This window comes from Prunus dulcis, chromosome 4 (assembly GCF_902201215.1).
Source record: "Prunus dulcis chromosome 4, ALMONDv2, whole genome shotgun sequence".
Taxonomy (NCBI): Eukaryota; Viridiplantae; Streptophyta; class Magnoliopsida; order Rosales; family Rosaceae; genus Prunus; species Prunus dulcis.
In genome coordinates, this window is record NC_047653.1 from 15,648,086 (window position 1) to 15,668,033 (window position 19,948).

General features: G+C 38.4%; 2 protein-coding genes across 2 annotated transcripts; both read right to left on the minus strand.

Moving 5' to 3' along the window:
* Nucleotides 1-1,206: 1,206 nt before the first annotated feature.
* On the minus strand, nucleotides 1,207-7,643 carry LOC117624310 (ABC transporter C family member 3-like). Its single transcript, XM_034355474.1, has 10 exons — nucleotides 4,955-7,643; nucleotides 4,725-4,811; nucleotides 3,988-4,629; nucleotides 3,662-3,826; nucleotides 2,961-3,255; nucleotides 2,636-2,850; nucleotides 2,253-2,558; nucleotides 2,075-2,138; nucleotides 1,759-1,998; nucleotides 1,207-1,668 (listed from the first exon to the last, which is right to left on the minus strand). The coding sequence occupies exons 1-10, from the start codon at nucleotides 7,346-7,348 to the stop codon at nucleotides 1,559-1,561; spliced, it is 4,518 nt and encodes a 1,505-aa protein (XP_034211365.1). The 5' UTR covers nucleotides 7,349-7,643; the 3' UTR covers nucleotides 1,207-1,558.
* A 4,983-nt stretch (nucleotides 7,644-12,626) lies between these two features.
* On the minus strand, nucleotides 12,627-18,719 carry LOC117625948 (ABC transporter C family member 3-like). Its single transcript, XM_034357549.1, has 10 exons — nucleotides 16,228-18,719; nucleotides 15,998-16,084; nucleotides 15,260-15,901; nucleotides 14,958-15,122; nucleotides 14,257-14,551; nucleotides 13,932-14,146; nucleotides 13,549-13,854; nucleotides 13,371-13,434; nucleotides 13,055-13,294; nucleotides 12,627-12,958 (listed from the first exon to the last, which is right to left on the minus strand). Exons 1-10 carry the CDS (start codon nucleotides 18,619-18,621, stop codon nucleotides 12,849-12,851), a joined length of 4,518 nt encoding a protein of 1,505 aa, XP_034213440.1. The 5' UTR covers nucleotides 18,622-18,719; the 3' UTR covers nucleotides 12,627-12,848.
* Nucleotides 18,720-19,948: the final 1,229 nt, after the last annotated feature.

Below are 19,948 nucleotides of genomic sequence, written 5' to 3' on the forward strand. Positions count from 1 at the left end.
AGTCGGTTTTCTGAAAGGTGTAATTTTGCAAGCATTGCCAAATCTGCCAAATCTCTAGGAATCTCACCAACAAGCCTGTTTGTGGAGATGTCTAGCCATTCAAGATTAGTCAAATTACCAAAAGAGCGTGGAATGTAACTTGTAAGCTGATTGTGAGAAAAGTTAAGCCCTTTCAATGATTTGAGCTTACCAATCACCGTTGGAATGTCTCTTACGAAAATATTGTTTGAGAAATCAATGGTTGTGAACATGACTAGGATTTTTTCCAACTGAAAGTCGGAACCTTTTATCACTACCATCACAGTGTCCTGATAATAGCCATGATCCATGTATTTCAATCCATTAGCTCGTACATGTATCATACCCATCAAGTTCTCAAAATATTTCCTTGGCAAAAGACCACTAAACTGATTGTGGGAGAGGTCCATAATTCGCAACATTTGGAATGGAAATCTAGTTTTTGGACTGATTATAGGACCACGAAATTTATTAGATATCGTTGTTTCCTAGGTCGAGAAATTCCAACTTTCTACAATTCAACAGAGTTCGCGGCAATGGCCCTTCCAACTTATTTCCATTAAGGTCAACATTCCTCAAGATGCTATCCTTTGCGAATGTTGAAGGGATCGCTCCGAGAAATTTATTCATATGTAAATCCACAACTGAGAGTTTGTGACTGGTCAAATTTCCTATACATGAAGGAATTTCGCCACTCAAGCTGTTATTAGACAAATCAAGGACTACAAGGGAACTCAGGTTGCAAATCTTTGAAGGAATCGCTCCCGTCAACTGATTGTTTGATACGGAGAAGAAAAATGTAGAAGGTGGTGGAATAGGAAGTTGTCCTTGGAGCAAATTGGTGCCGAGGTCAAGAATTTGCAAGTTTTTCCACGGAAATACTTGTTCTACACCTGTCAAAGAGTTATTAGAAAGATCAAATAACCACAGAAGATTTTGGGGTTTCGGAAACTTTCCAAACTTCACAAACCCACTCAAGTTATTTGATGACAGATTGAGATTCTGGTCCAAGAAAGTCCCAAGAAATTGAGTGGACTGCTCCAATTAGATTGTCGGAAAGAACCATTGAGCTCATAGTTGTAACTTAAATCAAGTTGATGGAGGTATGGTAGGCGGAAAATTGTCTCGCCAAAGTCTTTTGTGACACGGTTATCTAACTCTAATATAGTCTACGATGCATTGTCTTGGACAAGTAGAGGGACCAATGAATTTACTTACAAAATTTTCCAATTACAGAGCCATTTATCTATTCAAAGAGAGGATGTTTTGCATAGGAGTTCAATCAACTTACAATTACACTTTATTAAACCACAAAATTTCACACCTATCACCTATCTTGAACTTTCAGTATAAAAATTACTTGAATGTAATTAACCATACAATATTTGCAGCAGAATATAGCCTAAAATACACCGCAAACTTTAACTTGATCACCCGGTTCTATTGCTTTGGACGTCACCGCTTATGTTTCGTCATTATCAAAAAACTACCAAGTTGAGTAGTTCATAATGAAGATTTGGAATTTCAATTGTCAGTCAAACTACTCAAAACTGGAATTCGACCTCATTGTGTACTCTGCCACAAGCTGAGCAAAAGATGACGACTTGTTCTCGAGCAAGGTTGCAGGAGAATCGTATTCGTCAATAAGCCCTACAACAAGAACAAATTTAAAAATGAATAAAAAGTTGAGGTTCAGTGGTAGCTAGAGGAAGTTGAATGCTTTCATATGGCAATACTAACCATGACTCAGAAGCAGAACCATGTCACTATCAAGAACAGAAGTTATACGATGTGCAATGGTGATGACTGTACAGTCAGTAAAGTGTTGGCGAAGGGTCTGCTGGATGAGATTATCTGTAGCTGTATCGACCGACGCGGTAGCTTCGTCAAGCACCAAGACCTTACTTTTCTTGAGCAGCACACGGCCAAGGCAGACCAACTGCCTCTGACCCATACTCCAGTTCTCTCCATTCTCACTAACTGCAGCAACCATATGAACATAAACAAAAGAATTTCCATGACATAAACTGTATCTTAGAGTAGCCATAGAACAAACCTGTAGAATCCAGCTTTCCTTCCTTTCTCCTAACGTCATCTCCAAGTTGACACTTATCCAGGGCCTGAAAAAATCAAAAGATGTTTTAACTATTCCCACGAATTTAGCACTACAAATCTATAAATGAAGAACATTTAGTAGGAAGAAGCTTCCTTTCATCAGTGTAAAACCAACCAACCTCCCAAATTTGCTCATCTGTGTACTCTTCAAGTGGGTCCAGGTTGCTTCTTACAGTCCCTTCAAACATGGTTGGGTCCTGAGGGATAATGCTCAGCCTAGACCTTAGATCATGCAGTCCAATTGAAGATATATCAATACCATCTATCAAAATCTGGCCAGAAGCAGGATCCACAATTCGGAAAAGGGTCTGTATGAGAGTCGATTTGCCACTGCCAGTTCTACCCACAATCCCAGTTTTCATTCCTCCAGGAAAGCTACATGTGATACCTCGCAACACAAGCGGCATGTGCGGGGCATACCGGACCTATATAAACATGAAATTCGAGTCACACATGAATGACCCCATATGTTATGAAAGAAATTAACCAGAACAGCAAGTACCTGAAGACCATGTATGTCAACTTTTCCACGTAATGGCCAAGAACGATCTGGCTGATTGGATTCTATTACAAGAGGAGGCTCACTGGGAATGGTAGTGTACTGTAGTAATCTCTCCACTGATATAATTCTGTTCTCCACATTGCAAAGATTCCATATAACCCACGCCTGTAACATGTTTAGATTAAGTCCATATGTGACAGCTAAGCCCGCAACACCTTCAGAGTAAAATACCAAAAACAAATAAGAAAAGAGAGAATTCACAGATTCGCTTTACCATTTGCTTTCAAAAGAATAATTAGTAACACACTAAATGAATGCCACTTGCCTGGATCAATCACCCCTGCTGGAATAGAGATCAAGAAAACCAAACAGAATCCAAAAGTGATAGATGACAACATATCCAAGCGAAAACATAGCCATTCCATTGCAGCCGCAGTATGAAAATTAGGCCGACCATAACCATCCATCAGTTTCATGTTTGTATCCCTAAATCTTGATTCTTGATCGAAGCTCCTAATAGTTGTCGACCCTGAAATTGTTTCAGCAAAGTGTTGTATAACTGGAGCTTTGCATACTCCAACCAACCGTGCTAGTTCTCGTGCTGAAGATATGTAGTATTGCTGCATGAATATAAAAATTTTGAGCATCTTTCTTCACATTTAACATAGTTCATATAGATTGCTGGCTGTAATAGGAGTTAGGTTTGTTATATGGATTCATATTGTCAATAATGTTCCATGTTGTGTCAATTTAGAAGTTTCTAAGAACTGTAGCAGAAAAAGGTTGAAGAAAATGTTAATATATCAACTTAGTGAACTTTTGTGTCAATAAGGAAGCCAAGTTCCTCAGTTCCACATCAAATAGAAGGTAGGGCATGTATAGGAATGAATAACGAGCATCAACAGTGCATGATCAACAAAGAATTAAAGCTAAAGGGACATTAACATTTCCATATTAGATTTCATGTGGAAATTCATGTATCGATACAACGTGTAAGATAGGAGCAGTCGGACAAAGAAACGTTACCTGTAACCAGATACAGATTGCAATCACAGGGATAAAAATGATGAAAACCTGCCATGCAACTTGCGACATCACTGCAATAATTCCCAGAAGCTGGATCATTGAGTTGGCAAGGGCCCCAATTTGACCAGGCATGTTCAAGTCCACTACTTCTTGGTCTGTAGAAGCCTGCAAGAAATCAATTAGCTACATTGATGAGATTACTGCATTCAGTACAGCAGCAGAGGGAGTGGTAGCTGTTTAAAGCAAAGAAGGAAAGTACATAAAAATCATCTAATTCTCTTTGAATATCCCAATAAGGCACTATATTAGAAATACATTTTGCTTACTCTGTTTAGGATTCGTCCACTTGGAGTCGCATCAAAGAAAGACATGGGAGCACGGAAAATGCATAAATGCATTTTACTAAAGAGTAGGGTGGCTGTCTTGTACCCAGCTGTTGCAAGAAACATGGATCTGAAGAGGACACAGAAAGAACTTCCAACGGCCAAAGCAACATAAACAGTTAGAAGTGTAGAGGTTTCAACAGCAGGTTTCACATCCTCTGAAACAGGAGTTGCCCAAGCCATCCAGTAATTGCTTCCAATTTGAAGGACCTGAAAGAGAACCTGTCCAAGCAAGATAAACGGAACAAGAGCACCTCCGTATGCTGTGGTGATGTACTTCCAGTAGACTGACAACCCAACTCTACCTTTCTCTCTCTCTTCTTCTTGAACAAGCTGCCCTTTTGGTAAATCATCTGTTTTAGAATTTTGAACATCAGTGTCTTCTACGTTTTGGACAACCCCACTAGTACTAGCAAATTCTCCATCTTCTTTGCTAACGCTTATTTTTTCAACTGGCTCCACCTCTGCAGAATTAAGCACGGACAAAGCTTCCGCGTGTGCTCCCACAAGTTCCATAAAATCAGTTCCTGAATTAAGAATGTCATTGAACTTTCCTGCTTGAGTAATCCTTCCGTCTTTCATGACCTAATGACAAACAATAAGTTTAAGCAGACAGATACTAACTAGATAATAACATATCTTATAGATTAAAATTCTAAGAAAAGCTCTGGATTTTTTACCAAGATGAGGTCAGCATCAGGTAAGAACTCCACTTGATGAGTAACAAAGATTACTGTTTTTGAACCCAAGAGACCCAGCAAGCATTCCTGTAGTGCAATTATCAAGCAAACAAATTAATAATGAAGTGTCAATTTTACGGATGCATATGCCAATAATTCTATGATGTAAATAATTTTGGATACTCAATTTAAACTAGATGTAATCACACTACAAGAGGGAAATGAAATACCTTAAAAAGGTGTGATCCTGTATGAGCATCAACAGCGCTAAAAGGATCATCAAACAGATAAATATCAGCGTCTTGATACAGAGCACGTGCAATTTGTATTCTTTGCTTCTGCCCACCACTTAAATTGATTCCCCTCTCCCCTATAATTGTCTGATCACCAAACGATAGAATTTCCAGGTCCTTCTTTAATGAACATGCTTCCAGCACCCTCTCATATCTTTCTCTGTCCATCTCTTGACCAAACAATATGTTTTCCTCTATCTTGCCACTCTGTATCCACGGTGACTGAGAAACATAGGCCTTTGTCCCACACATTTTAAGAGTCCCCGATATCTTCGGAACTTCTCCCAGAATACAAGAAAGTAAGCTAGACTTGCCTGAGCCAACAGTACCACAAACAGCAACCCTCATACCTTGGCTCACTTTGAAATTTAGATCCTTCAATGTTGGACTAGGGGATGATAAATCCCAAGAGAAATTCCCATCGACTATCTCAATTGCTGTATCAGAACTACCTCTTGGAAGGTTCTCTATAACGTCAGGAGGCAAGTCATCAAGACTAAGGAATGATGCAATTCTATCAAGGGATACCTTAGTTTGTGCTATCATTGAAATTGTGTCTGGAAGACTGTAGATAGGCTCTTGAAGAATCCTGAATGTTGCAAGTGCAGATAAGATCTTCCCCGACTCAAGTGGGATCCCCAAAAGCATGCAAACAACGAACGTGACCACTGACACAAATGTGGGGGCACCCCAGAAAACAAATGAGGTCATGGCAGACGTGTAAACAAACTTTCGTAACCATCCCGCCTCAGTCTTCCTGAGCTCATTAATTTTAGACAAAAACTTCATCTCCCATGCTTGAAGCTTGAGAATCCTCATGTTCCTCAAGACCTCAGATGTTGCCTTCATCCTTTTATCTTTTGACTCCATTAACTTTTCCTGAAACTTCTCCTGCAAGGACCCCAAAGGAACATTTGCCAACATAACTATTATTGTTGCAACTAAAGTTGCAATGGCTGCAAGACCAAGATTTATGTACAAAATCACTAGGGCCAAGCCAACTTGTAGAATGACCATCCATGGATCATGCATGAACCAAGAGAAGTCACCAACCCTCTCAGCATCAACAGTCATAAAATTGATAATCTCACCGCTAGTGTGGCCCTGCTTGGACTGGCATGAGAGGGTCAAACCCTTATTATAGATCGCTGTAACAAGTACCGCTCGGATTCTTACTCCTACCTGTTGTGCCTTAAAGAACCAGTGCCTTTGACAGAGGCACTCCACCAGCTTCGCAATCATAAATGCAGAAACCAAAGCATAGCCTTCGTTTTTGAATTTTCTCCGCCCATAGAGGTATTGAACAAACGTGTCAATTAGATATGGACCGACATAAGATGCCAATGTGTAAAATATAGCATATAACCCTGTCCAGCCAACCTCTTTCCAGGCCGAGAATATCAATGCCTTCACCAGATGAAATGTGGTAACTCTGCCATCCGCACCACACTCCGCCTCAAGTTTATTTCTAAAATTTGGAAAGGACCCAACTACACTATCACCCTTGTATAGTTCAGGAACATCCTCAAGGTCTAATGTCTTCTTATTGCCAACCGCAATTAGAGGACCCATCCAAGAAAAAGTAAGGATGCTGAAAATTCCAGCATTTGAATAAGGGGTAACAGGTGTACCCCCTTTGGAATTATTTGACTCTGCATTACCATTACCATTCAAAAGGGGTTCCTCAAGAACGGTATTTCTGCCCTCTTTCTTCCCAAAAAACCCCACATATATAAAGAACAAACCCGAGATGACGCAGACAACATCAAAAACAAAAGATTGAACGGGCAAGGAAACATGTTCCTTGTAAAGAAGAATATCTATCACAAGGGAATAGCAAGAGATAGAAAAGTAGGAACCCCACCAAACTCTCAATAAATTTGGGAACTTTGATTCAGAAGAATTAGAGAACTGGGTATGCAAGTAGATACAAAGAGCACCCCAAGCAAGTGTTCTAATGGCTAAATCAAAAAGGGTCACTAGCTTTTCCTCAGACCAATCATTTCTATGCCAATAGAAGTAGTTCAATAAACAAAAAACAAGACTGAGCCCAGAAACACCAAGACAACAGAGTAAAGTTAGCTTATAATACCAACTTTGAATACTCCCAAACCTCTGTTTTGGACCTTCTCCATGACCCACCTTGAATTTCTTCCACACCCAAGAGACGAGCAACACAAATAACAAAACTAGGTGTAATGAGCCAGAAAACCCACGTATGAAAACCGGTTTGAGAAGAAAATCGGTACCTGGATACGTAATGAATGATGATGAGTAGTGTGAGAAGAAGGCTGAGAGAGTACCGTGCTTTGAAGAATCAAAAAGCTCCATAATTTGTGGAGCTTTTTGTTGGGGCTCTCTGAAATTCTGGTAAATGGGGTTTTTGTTGGAATGGTCTGAGTTTTGTATTGAAATGCAGGATTTTGTTTGTTATATAGAGGAGAGAGAGAGAGAGAGAGAGAGAGAGAGAGATTAGTTTGTGGACGACTCAGGGAGTGTAGTCAGAGAATGGAGAGTCAAATGTCAATGTGAATTTTGTCCCGGAAGGTAGGCTAACGTGGTGCCCAAGACTCACATCACGGAGATAGCTATAGATGGCTGCAAAGTGACGCAGAAAATTGTTGGTTCCAGGAAATATGTGAACTGATGATAGAGAGCGATAGACCAATCCATTATAATCTCTCTCTTGTAGAGCCCACCAAATTGTATTTCATCAATTTAAACCGTCTATTTTTTAGATATTTATTTAAAAATTAACTCTATTTAAATAAAATCATTCTATATATTTCTGTTTGAGGAAAATTATTATGTAAAAATTGTTATGTATAGTTGACTTTGACTAAAGAGATTCTATATGTGATATTTTTATCTGTGGTGGGGGAATGAGAACTTGAACCCAACTTTGACACACAACAACAACAAAACAACAACAAAATATAAAAAGAAACTTGAAAAAGTATATGGTAGAGAAGGAAGTTAGTGTATGGTAGCGAGGAAAGTAAGCAAATCCCGATCACACAAGCCAGCCCTACAACCAGCTAATGTCTGAGTTTACAACCAATCTCTATTAAAGAGCAAGAACCACCATGATGTGATGTGGTGAATGTTGTTTTGTGTGCACAGCAAGATAATTGATAATTTTGGATCTTCTTGTGTTAAATCATATGCTGGACTTACTAAAGTAAAATAAGAAAATAAGGGCATGTCTGTAACGTTTTCATAGAATATTTTTAGATAATACTTTCAGAGAATGAAAACGATAAAACGAATTTGCATAGGATTCAAGAATGCGTCTGATAGATTAATTAGAAAACATATTCATAATATAAAAACAATAAAAATATGTCTGATAGTACAATTTGAGAATAATAATATGTGAGCTATTTTTCAAGTGTATTTTTGATAGTGTATGTTCTAAACAAAATAATTAAAAAATAATAAAATTCTAATGTTAGAAAAACCTAGAATTATCTTTAATAATAAGTGAAAATGATAAATAAAAAAGTTGAATTTTGTTGGTTAATTGATAAACTGAACAAGTATGCATCTAAGAATAGTTTTTTATACACACAAATTATTTTTTTTTCCCAAAATAAATACAGATTATTGAGTAAAGAACTTCTTGTAGTAGGATATGAAAATAAAATAAACAATTGCACCAAAAAAATAAAATAAACAATGAAGTGTCATTTCTTTTCAACTTTTATTTTTTCATTAATATTTTTTTAATGTTTATTGTAACAAAAAAACTAAAATTATCTGAAACTAATGTTTAATTAAAACAAGATTATAAAATAAAATAAAAATGTTAGCACACTTTTCCTTCGTCCTTCTTCTCGACTTTTCTTCTCTCAATTCACAGACTCCCACCGCCCACCTCCCCTCTTTTTTCACTTTCACTCTCTCATCTCTTTTCATACATCCTCTCCTCCCATGAGTCTCACAAAAGAAGGCAAAGAGAGAAAGGAAGAGACAGAGGGGTGTTTAATTTTTGGGGTCTGGGATTTGAGAAAGGTGAGAATGGAATAGAGCATGATGATGTCTTGTTCCAGCTTTATTATAGCATCCATAGTGGGGGTGGGGGGTGTAAATTCGGGGGTGTAAAGCCACTTTTGCATCCCCTTTACACTTCCGGAGGTTGTAAATACGTTTTTTGCTCAAATGGAAAAAGATGTATAATTATTTTGTTTGTCTTAATTCATTTTTGTGTTAAATTTCTATTTTGTGTTTATTATAAAATTAATTTTTTTTGTATTAGGTTAATTTTAATTTTTCAAACAAATAGACCTAAAAATATTTAAATTCGGAGAAGATATGATTTCATCCAAAAACATTTGGGGGAGCATGAAAACCACAAATGAGCAAACAACATGTGATTTTTTTTTTTCCAGCAATTACTGTAGCCACGGGTCCCAGCCTTTTATGTTGACTTTTCTTCATTTTTCTTCTCTTTTTTCGGGTGGATCCCGCCTGCAAAAAATGTAAAAATAGATGTAAATGTACATTTTATTTTACATCTCCATGGTGGTGATGTATATTTACAACCCTTTACATATCTCAATTGAAGACGATTCCGGTGACAAGAGGTGTATATTTAACATACACCCCCATATACACCCTCCTATTGTGGATGCTCTTATGTAAAATTGTTTGGGCATGGCAAGAATGTAATCACAAAACAATCATTTTATATGCGACACCACAGTGACTTGGGGAGTTCAGGTTTAAGCATGGCAGGAATGGATAGCCATGGTCGGGACTCGGGACTGTGATTAAAGTGGGGTTGGTGGCATGTGATCAAAATTAACAAAAAATTAGAAGGGCTTAATTCTTATTATCCTTATGTTCTGCTCTTACTTAATTCTTATTAAAATGTTATGGTAAGTTTGTTGTTTTTCATTTCTTAAATGTTGAATGAGATATTGATCAAATAAGAAAATTGATAAACAAGATATTGTCAATGGGAGCTGTTAGTGGCAATCAAAAATGTCATATTGCACTCATGGTTTGTAATTATATAAGGGAAAATTACATGATGATTTTTTAAGTGCTAAAAATAGTTCCTTTTAATTATAATATGAAAGCTAGAACAGAAAAAGTTGATATAGATACAAATTCTCATTGAGGAGTTGAGGTTAATCCTTAAATTTGATGACTTTATCTAAATTCTTTAACTTTCCTGCCACATAGGATTACATTCCTTTTTAAAATAGGGTAAAGTACCGAATACTCCTTTGAACTATCATGCTTATTGAAATCTACATCCTGAATTAATTTTTCAGTCAATTTAGGCATCGTACTAAATTTTATCGCCAATTTACCACTCACTGTTAGTTTTTGACAATTTCCGTTCAAATCTCTGTTAAAAAAGTCACATATCAGGCACATGATTCATTGTTGAATTAAAAATTAATTTTTTTAACCTCTCTCTTATACTCTCTCTCTCTCTCTCTCTCTCTCTCTCTCTCTCTCTCAGCTAGTCTCGAACCCAGATGGATTTTTGGCTTTGAACACAATCCCAAGCTACTGGATTCAAGGATTACTGAGCTGGGATTGCACTATGATGGCTGTTCTGCTTGATCAGGGCTCTCCATAAATTTGTTGAGGTTTTCATATTTGTAAAAACCCAGGCTCTACTTGTCTTAGCTTTTGCTGAACCAAATTTGCAACGAGAGAAATCTCGTTTTAAATGACTTTTCTCTAAGTCTGAAACTAAATTGTAGCTGGCTTCTTTCTTGTGGCTCAGTGAGCTTTTGGTTGGTTCAGTTTGCTTGAAGTTCTTTTTGAGATCAAGTGATCATTTTGAGTTTTTGTCATTTGGTTGATTTTTGGTTGTTTGATTCATTGTTCTTGATCTGTTCACCTCCTCTCATATTTATAGGAAATGCTGGATGAGTATTTTAATCTTTTAAAATAGGCGGCAGTTTTTCTAAAAAACAAGATCTTTATTTTTTTTTTAGAAAAAAGGGAAGTTATCTTTATCAAAAATAGACTATCAATGGTCAGTTTTAAGTCATATCTTTATCAAAAATAGACTATCAATGGTCAGTTTTAAGTTCAATCACTTCCCTACTTTTCTTTAAAAGACAACCTAATCTCTCTTCTCTTGTGAGATTTCAATATGCCGTGATGGTTAGTTTGATATTCCAAATGAGCAACTCCTTGCACCCTACTTATCTCTTTAGAAAATATAGCCTGCTTATCTCTTGGAAATAGTACCTGCTCTGGAGCAGAATTTTTCTGAATATAAAAAAAGGATTGTGATCTTCTTTTGCCTAAAAAAAGCTGGAGACTTTTGCCTGTTTTAAGACCTGCCTTTATTAACTTCTTAGCAACCCAGTTGAAATTGCTGACTTTTCAAAGTCAGGAATTCACGTGGGTTTGCCTCCAATTTTGGGTCTTTCTTCTCTTTTTAATCATGCTAAGCCCAGGTTGAGTTTTGAAACTGTGGGCTGATTTTCCTTTTTTGAAGCCCAAATAACAGTTTTTGGGTTGGGTCTTCTTGGATTTGGGCTTTTGAATTCAAATGCAAAGCCTAATCTGCTTGGGGCCTGAAATTACTTCATTATTCTGGGCTTCCAGTGTTGGGCTCAGTGTGTAATTTTGGCATGGGCTTTTAATATTTGGACTGGGTGTGCCAAATTTAGGCCCAAACAGCTACAAAGAGTATTAGGCCCAAATGGGATTGGGTCCTAACACGTGACTCCAGTTGTGGCAAGCCTTGGTCCCACCACCGCCTCTCCTATCAAGGTCAGCATATCCTCCATTCCTTTCTCGACCCACAATTTGATTCTTCTAAACTAGATGAGCAGCTTCTGGGTTTAGTTGAATTGCATGGAGGTTCTAGGTTGGACTCTCTATCTCTGGACGTCCTGGGTATTGTTAGAGCATCTCTAATCGATATGTCAAAAGTGCCACATGGACATTTAACGGCTAGAAATAACATCTCACATCACCCTAACTGAATTGTCAAAGCTGATGTGGAATGAAGGTTGGAGGTTCAGCTGTTATTTTTGACATCCCAAAAACAAGATGTCAAATGAATATTTTATTATTTTTAAAGACAACTGGCTGTTACTTTCATTTATAATTTTACTTTTTTTTATTTTTTTTCTTCATTATCTTTAATGATTTGACTGTTACAATAATTATTTATTTGACATATCGGGTGGAGTGTAAAACTGTTTAAATATCAAATTGCCACATCAGCCATCAAATTTAAATTTGATGTTTGGTATTTGACATCTCCCTTGGAGATGCTCTTAAAGCTTTAGGATTTCACAAGAAATTCGACTTGGCAATAGATGTGTTTGAGTGGTTTAAGAAACGTGAAGATTGTGATTCAATTTTGAGCGGTTTAGTATTCTAACAAAAGTGGGCAGGGTTTCTTCTGCAACTTCTTTGTTTCAGAGTTTGCGTAAGGATGGGTTTTCTCCAAGCGTTGTGTCTTATGCAAGAGATGGTTTATTGGAAGAGGCAATAAACATTTCCATTTCTGATTCTTATAACTTGTTATCGCTGCGGGCATTGAGTAAGATGGGTTGATGTTGTGAGAGCTAAGTTAATATCACGCCCTCGATCATTTTCTTGCAAGTATGAATAGATGTGATTGCTCTTTGCATAATTGCATGCAATATGGCATTATATATTAACCTACAGGGAATGTACTTAACCATACAATATTTGCAGCAGAATATAGCATAAACTAAAATACACTGCAAGCTTAAACTTCTATCACTTTGCACCTCACCGCTTATGTTTCGTCATTATCAAAACAGCTAACCAGTTGAGTAGTTCATAAAGAAGATTTGGAATTTCATTGTCAGTCAAACTACTCAAAACTGGAATTCGACCTCATAGTGTACTCTGCCACAAGCTGAGCAAACGATGACGACTTGTTCTCTAGCAATGTTGCAGGAGAATCATATTCCTCAATGAGCCCTACAACAAGAACAAAGATACATTAAAAAATGAATAAGAATTTGAGCTTCAGCGGTAACTAGAGGAAGTTGAATGCATTCATTTGGCAACACTAACCATGACTCAGAACCAGAACCATGTCACTATCAAGAACAGAAGTTATACGATGTGCAATGGTGATGACGGTACAGTCAGTAAAGTGTTGGCGAAGGGTCTGCTGGATGAGATTATCTGTAGCTGTATCGACCGACGCGGTAGCTTCGTCAAGCACCAAGACCTTACTTTTCTTGAGCAGCACACGGCCAAGGCAGACCAACTGCCTCTGACCCATACTCCAGTTCTCTCCATTCTCACTAACTGCAGCAACCATATAAACATAAACAAAAGAATTTCCATGACATAAACTGTATCTTAGAGTAGCCATAGAACAAACCTGTAGAATCCAGCTTTCCTTCCTTTCTCCTAACTTCATCTCCAAGTTGACACTTATCCAGGGCCTGAAAAAATCAAAAGATGTTTTAAATATTCCCACGAATTTAGCACTACAAATCTATAAATGAAGAGCATTTAGTAGGAAGAAGCTTCCTTTCATCAGTGTAAAACCAACCAACCTCCCAAATTTGCTCATCTGTGTACTCTTCAAGTGGGTCCAGATTGCTTCTTACAGTCCCTTCAAACATGGTTGGGTCCTGAGGGATAATGCTCAGCCTAGACCTTAGATCATGCAGTCCAATTGAAGATATATCAATACCATCTATCAAAATCTGGCCAGAAGCAGGATCCACAATTCGGAAAAGGGTCTGTATGAGAGTCGATTTGCCACTGCCAGTTCTACCCACAATCCCAGTTTTCATTCCTCCAGGAAAGCTACATGTGATACCTCGCAACACAAGCGGCATGTGCGGGGCATACCGGACCTATATAAACATGAAATTCGAGTCACACATGAATGACCCCATATGTTATGAAAGAAATTAACCAGAACAGCAAGTACCTGAAGACCATGTATGTCAACTTTTCCACGTAATGGCCAAGAACGATCTGGCTGATTGGATTCTATTACAAGAGGAGGCTCACTGGGAATGGTAGTGTACTGTAGTAATCTCTCCACTGATATAATTCTGTTCTCCACATTGCAAAGATTCCATATAACCCACGCCTGTAACATGTTTAGATTAAGTCCATATGTGACAGCTAAGCCCGCAACACCTTCAGAGTAAAATACCAAAAACAAATAAGAAAAGAGAGAATTCACAGATTCGCTTTACCATTTGCTTTCAAAAGAATAATTAGTAACACACTAAATGAATGCCACTTGCCTGGATCAATCACCCCTGCTGGAATAGAGATCAAGAAAACCAAACAGAATCCAAAAGTGATAGATGACAACATATCCAAGCGAAAACATAGCCATTCCATTGCAGCCGCAGTATGAAAATTAGGCCGACCATAACCATCCATCAGTTTCATGTTTGTATCCCTAAATCTTGATTCTTGATCGAAGCTCCTAATAGTTGTCGACCCTGAAATTGTTTCAGCAAAGTGTTGTATAACTGGAGCTTTGCATACTCCAACCAACCGTGCTAGTTCTCGTGCTGAAGATATGTAGTATTGCTGCATGAATATAAAAATTTTGAGCATCTTTCTTCACATTTAACATAGTTCATATAGATTGCTGGCTGTAATAGGAGTTAGGTTTGTTATATGGATTCATATTGTCAATAATGTTCCATGTTGTGTCAATTTAGAAGTTTCTAAGAACTGTAGCAGAAAAAGGTTGAAGAAAATGTTAATATATCAACTTAGTGAACTTTTGTGTCAATAAGGAAGCCAAGTTCCTCAGTTCCACATCAAATAGAAGGTAGGGCATGTATAGGAATGAATAATGAGCATCAACAGTGCATGATCAACAAAGAATTAACACTAAAGGGACATTAACATTTCCATGTTAGATTTCATGTGGAAATTCATGTATTGATACAACATATAAGATAGAAGCAGTAGGACAAAGAAGCGTTACCTGTAACCAGATACAGATTGCAATCACAGGGATAAAAATGATGAAAACCTGCCATGCAACTTGCGACATCACTGCAATAATTCCCAGAAGCTGGATCAATGAGTTGGCAAGGGCCCCAATTTGACCCGGCATGTTCAAGTCCACTACATTTTGGTCTGTAGAAGCCTGCAAGAAATCAATTAGCTACATTGATGAGATTACTGCATTCAGTACAGCAGCAGAGGGAGTGGTAGCTGTTTAAAGCATCTAATTCTCTTTGAATATCCCAATAAGGCACTATATTAGAAATATATTTTGCTTACTCTGTTTAGGATTCGTCCACTTGGAGTGGCATCAAAGAAAGACATGGGAGCACGGAAAACGCATGAATGCATTTTACTAAAGAGTAGAGTCGCTGTCCTGTACCCAGCTGTTGCAAGAAACATGGATCTGAAGAGGATACAAAAAGAACTTCCAACGGCCAAAGCAACATAAACAGTTAGAAGTGTAGAGGTTTCAACAGCAGGTTTCACATCCTCTGAAACAGGAGTTGCCCAAGCCATCCAGTAATTGCTTCCAATTTGAAGGACCTGAAAGAGAACCTGTGCAAGCAAGATAAACGGAACAAGAGCACCTCCGTATGCTGTGGTTATGTACTTCCAGTAGACTGACAACCCAACTCTACCTTTCTCTCTCTCTTCTTCTTGAACAAGCTGCCCTTTTGGTAAATCATCTGTTTTAGAATTTTGAACATCAGTGTCTTCTACGTTTTGGACAACCCCACTAGTACTAGCAAATTCTCCATCTTCTTTGCTAACGCTTATTTTTTCAACTGGCTCCACCTCTGCAGAATTAAGCACGGACAAAGCTTCCGCGTGTGCTCCCACAAGTTCCATAAAATCAGTTCCTGAATTAAGAATGTCATTGAACTTTCCTGCTTGAGTAATCCTTCCGTCTTTCATGACCTAATGACAAACAAAAAAGTTTAAGCAGACAGATACTAACTAGATAATAACATATCTTATAGATTAAAATTCTAAGAAAAGCTCTGGATTTTTTACCAAGATGAGGTCAGCATCAGGTAAGAACTCCACTTGATGAGTAACAAAGATTACTGTTTTTGAACCCAAGAGACCCAGCAAGCATTCCTGTAGTGCAATTATCAAGCAAACAAATTAATAATGAAGTGTCAATTTTACGGATGCATATGCCAATAATTCTATGATGTAAATAATTTTGGATACTCAATTTAAACTAGATGTAATCACACTACAAGAGGGAAATGAAATACCTTAAAAAGGTGTGATCCTGTATGAGCATCAACAGCGCTAAAAGGATCATCAAACAGATAAATATCAGCGTCTTGATACAGAGCACGTGCAATTTGTATTCTTTGCTTCTGCCCACCACTTAAATTGATTCCCCTCTCCCCTATAATTGTCTGATCACCAAACGATAGAATTTCCAGGTCCTTCTTTAATGAACATGCTTCCAGCACCCTCTCATATCTTTCTCTGTCCATCTCTTGACCAAACAATATGTTTTCCTCTATCTTGCCACTCTGTATCCACGGTGACTGAGAAACATAGGCCTTTGTCCCACACATTTTAAGAGTCCCCGATATCTTCGGAACTTCTCCCAGAATACAAGAAAGTAAGCTAGACTTGCCTGAGCCAACAGTACCACAAACAGCAACCCTCATACCTTGGCTCACTTTGAAATTTAGATCCTTCAATGTTGGACTAGGGGATGATAAATCCCAAGAGAAATTCCCATCGACTATCTCAATTGCTGTATCAGAACTACCTCTTGGAAGGTTCTCTATAACGTCAGGAGGCAAGTCATCAAGACTAAGGAATGATGCAATTCTATCAAGGGATACCTTAGTTTGTGCTATCATTGAAATTGTGTCTGGAAGACTGTAGATAGGCTCTTGAAGAATCCTGAATGTTGCAAGTGCAGATAAGATCTTCCCCGACTCAAGTGGGATCCCCAAAAGCATGCAAACAACGAACGTGACCACTGACACAAATGTGGGGGCACCCCAGAAAACAAATGAGGTCATGGCAGACGTGTAAACAAACTTTCGTAACCATCCCGCCTCAGTCTTCCTGAGCTCATTAATTTTAGACAAAAACTTCATCTCCCATGCTTGAAGCTTGAGAATCCTCATGTTCCTCAAGACCTCAGATGTTGCCTTCATCCTTTTATCTTTCGACTCCATTAACTTTTCCTGAAACTTCTCCTGCAAGGACCCCAAAGGAACATTTGCCAACATAACAATTATTGTTGCAACTAAAGTTGCAATGGCTGCAAGACCAAGATTTATGTACAAAATCACTAGGGCCAAGGCAACTTGTAGAATGACCATCCATGGATCATGCATGTACCAAGAGAAGTCACCAACCCTCTCAGCATCAACAGTCATAAAATTGATAATCTCACCGCTAGTGTGGCCCTGCTTGGACTGGCATGAGAGGGTCAAACCCTTATTATAGATCGCTGTAACAAGTACCGCTCGGATTCTTACTCCTACCTGTTGTGCCTTAAAGAACCAGTGCCTTTGACAGAGGCACTCCACCAGCTTCGCAATCATAAATGCAGAAACCAAAGCATAGCCTTCGTTTTTGAATTTTCTCCGCCCATAGAGGTATTGAACAAACGTGTCAATTAGATATGGACCGACATAAGATGCCAATGTGTAAAATATAGCATATAACCCTGTCCAGCCAACCTCTTTCCAGGCCGAGAATATCAATGCCTTCACCAGATGAAATGTGGTAACTCTGCCATCCGCACCACACTCCGCCTCAAGTTTATTTCTAAAATTTGGAAAGGACCCAACTACACTATCACCCTTGTATAGTTCAGGAACATCCTCAAGGTCTAATGTCTTCTTATTGCCAACCGCAATTAGAGGACCCATCCAAGAAAAAGTAAGGATGCTGAAAATTCCAGCATTTGAATAAGGGGTAACAGGTGTACCCCCTTTGGAATTATTTGACTCTGCATTACCATTACCATTCAAAAGGGGTTCCTCAAGAACGGTATTTCTGCCCTCTTTCTTCCCAAAAAACCCCACATATATAAAGAACAAACCCGAGATGACGCAGACAACATCAAAAACAAAAGATTGAACGGGCAAGGAAACATGTTCCTTGTAAAGAAGAATATCTATCACAAGGGAATAGCAAGAGATAGAAAAGTAGGAACCCCACCAAACTCTCAATAAATTTGGGAACTTTGATTCAGAAGAATTAGAGAACTGGGTATGCAAGTAGATACAAAGAGCACCCCAAGCAAGTGTTCTAATGGCTAAATCAAAAAGGGTCACTAGCTTTTCCTCAGACCAATCATTTCTATGCCAATAGAAGTAGTTCAATAAACAAAAAACAAGACTGAGCCCAGAAACACCAAGACAACAGAGTAAAGTTAGCTTATAATACCAACTTTGAATACTCGCAAACCTCTGTTTTGGACCCTCTCCATCACCCACCTTGAATTTCTTCCACACCCAAGAGACGAGCAACACAAATAACAAAACTAGGTGTAATGAGCCAGAAAACCCACGTATGAAAACCGGTTTGAGAAGAAAATCGGTACCTGGATACGTAATGAATGATGATGAGTAGTGTGAGAAGAAGGCTGAGAGAGTACCGTGCTTTGAAGAATCAAAAAGCTCCATAATTTGTGGAGCTTTTTGTTGGGGCTCTCTGAAATTCTGGTAAATGGGGTTTTTGTTGGAATGGTCTGAGTTTTGTATTGAAATGCAGGATTTTGTTTGTTATATAGAGGAGAGAGAGAGAGAGAGAGAGAGAGAGAGAGATTAGTTTGTGGACGACTCAGGGAGTGTAGTCAGAGAATGGAGAGTCAAATGTCAATGTGGATTTTTCCTGGAACGTAGGCAAACGTGGTGCCCAAGACTCACATGACGGAGATAGCTATAGATGGCTGCATAGTGACACAGAAAATGGTTGGTTCCAGGAAATATGTGGACTGATGATAGAGAGAGATTGACCAATCCATTATAATCTGTCTTGTGGAGCCCACCATATTGTATTTCATCAATGCAAATCATTTATTTTTTAGATATTCATTCGAAGATTAATTTTACAAAAAATCACTTAAATTCGATATCATTTGACCACTCAATTAAATTATTAAAATTTTAATATTTTATTGAAACACCGTGTTTATTGATTTTATAGGACACGACTAAATGTCGGCCAACTGCTTCACAAAGTGTACCCGTGACTCTAATAGTCTGCTGATGGATACATAATTGTTGATGAGATATTTCCCTTTTGCATCAAGATCTGCTTTGTAGTGAACTGGAGGTTTTCCACGGTTCTTTCATTTTGGAAGCTGATATGCAGGCTCTGTGCCTTCTGAAATTAAATCATCACGGGATATTTCATTAATGTTATTAGTTTCAGGAGAAAATGTTACCTGAATGACGTCCTCAGCAGGTGATTGGTGTGGTACTGGAGCTGAAGAATTTTCCTGTGTGGGCAAAAACTCCTCAATGATGATCTCCTCCTGAGTTTGACAGCAGGGAGACGATCGGTCTCTGTCCTCTGGCGACCGGTCGTTTTTGCACAGAGTCGAATTTTCGGGGGGCGACCGGTCGCTTTCCACTTGCGACTGGTCGCTTTTGCACAGAGTAGAATTCTTGCTGGGCGACCGGTCGTTTTCAGTCTGGGATGTTTATGCAGGAAAAAATTCAGAAATTGGAGAAGTCTTGGCATTTTGATCCTCCTCCTGGATGGCTGAAAAATATGTCGGATTCCCAGAACACAACATCCATAGAAGTATAGACTTTCTGACTCGGAGGATGATAACATCAGTACCCTTTCTGATGAGGTGCATAGCCGATGAAAACACATTTTTTGGCGCGGGGATCCAATTAGCTGCGTTGGTGATTATGTAAGTGAACGAAGACCACATAGCCAAAGATCCGGGGTTCCAGGTTTTTAGTATGAGGTATTTGGAGATAGTGGTAGAGTGTTTGA

Coding starts and splice junctions, on each gene's coding strand:
- LOC117624310 (XM_034355474.1), bottom strand. CDS start 7,348: ATGGAGCTTTTTGATTCTTCAAAGCACGGTACTCTCTCAGCCTTCTTC. Junction 4,812..4,954: donor CAGGATCACACCTTTTTAAG/GTATTTCATTTC, acceptor ATTGCACTACAG/GAATGCTTGCTGGGTCTCTT. Junction 4,630..4,724: donor CTGATGCTGACCTCATCTTG/GTAAAAAATCCA, acceptor GTTTGTCATTAG/GTCATGAAAGACGGAAGGAT.
- LOC117625948 (XM_034357549.1), bottom strand. CDS start 18,621: ATGGAGCTTTTTGATTCTTCAAAGCACGGTACTCTCTCAGCCTTCTTC. Junction 13,855..13,931: donor TTGACATACATGGTCTTCAG/GTACTTGCTGTT, acceptor ATGTTTATATAG/GTCCGGTATGCCCCGCACAT. Junction 12,959..13,054: donor GGTTCTGGTTCTGAGTCATG/GTTAGTGTTGCC, acceptor TTCTTGTTGTAG/GGCTCATTGAGGAATATGAT.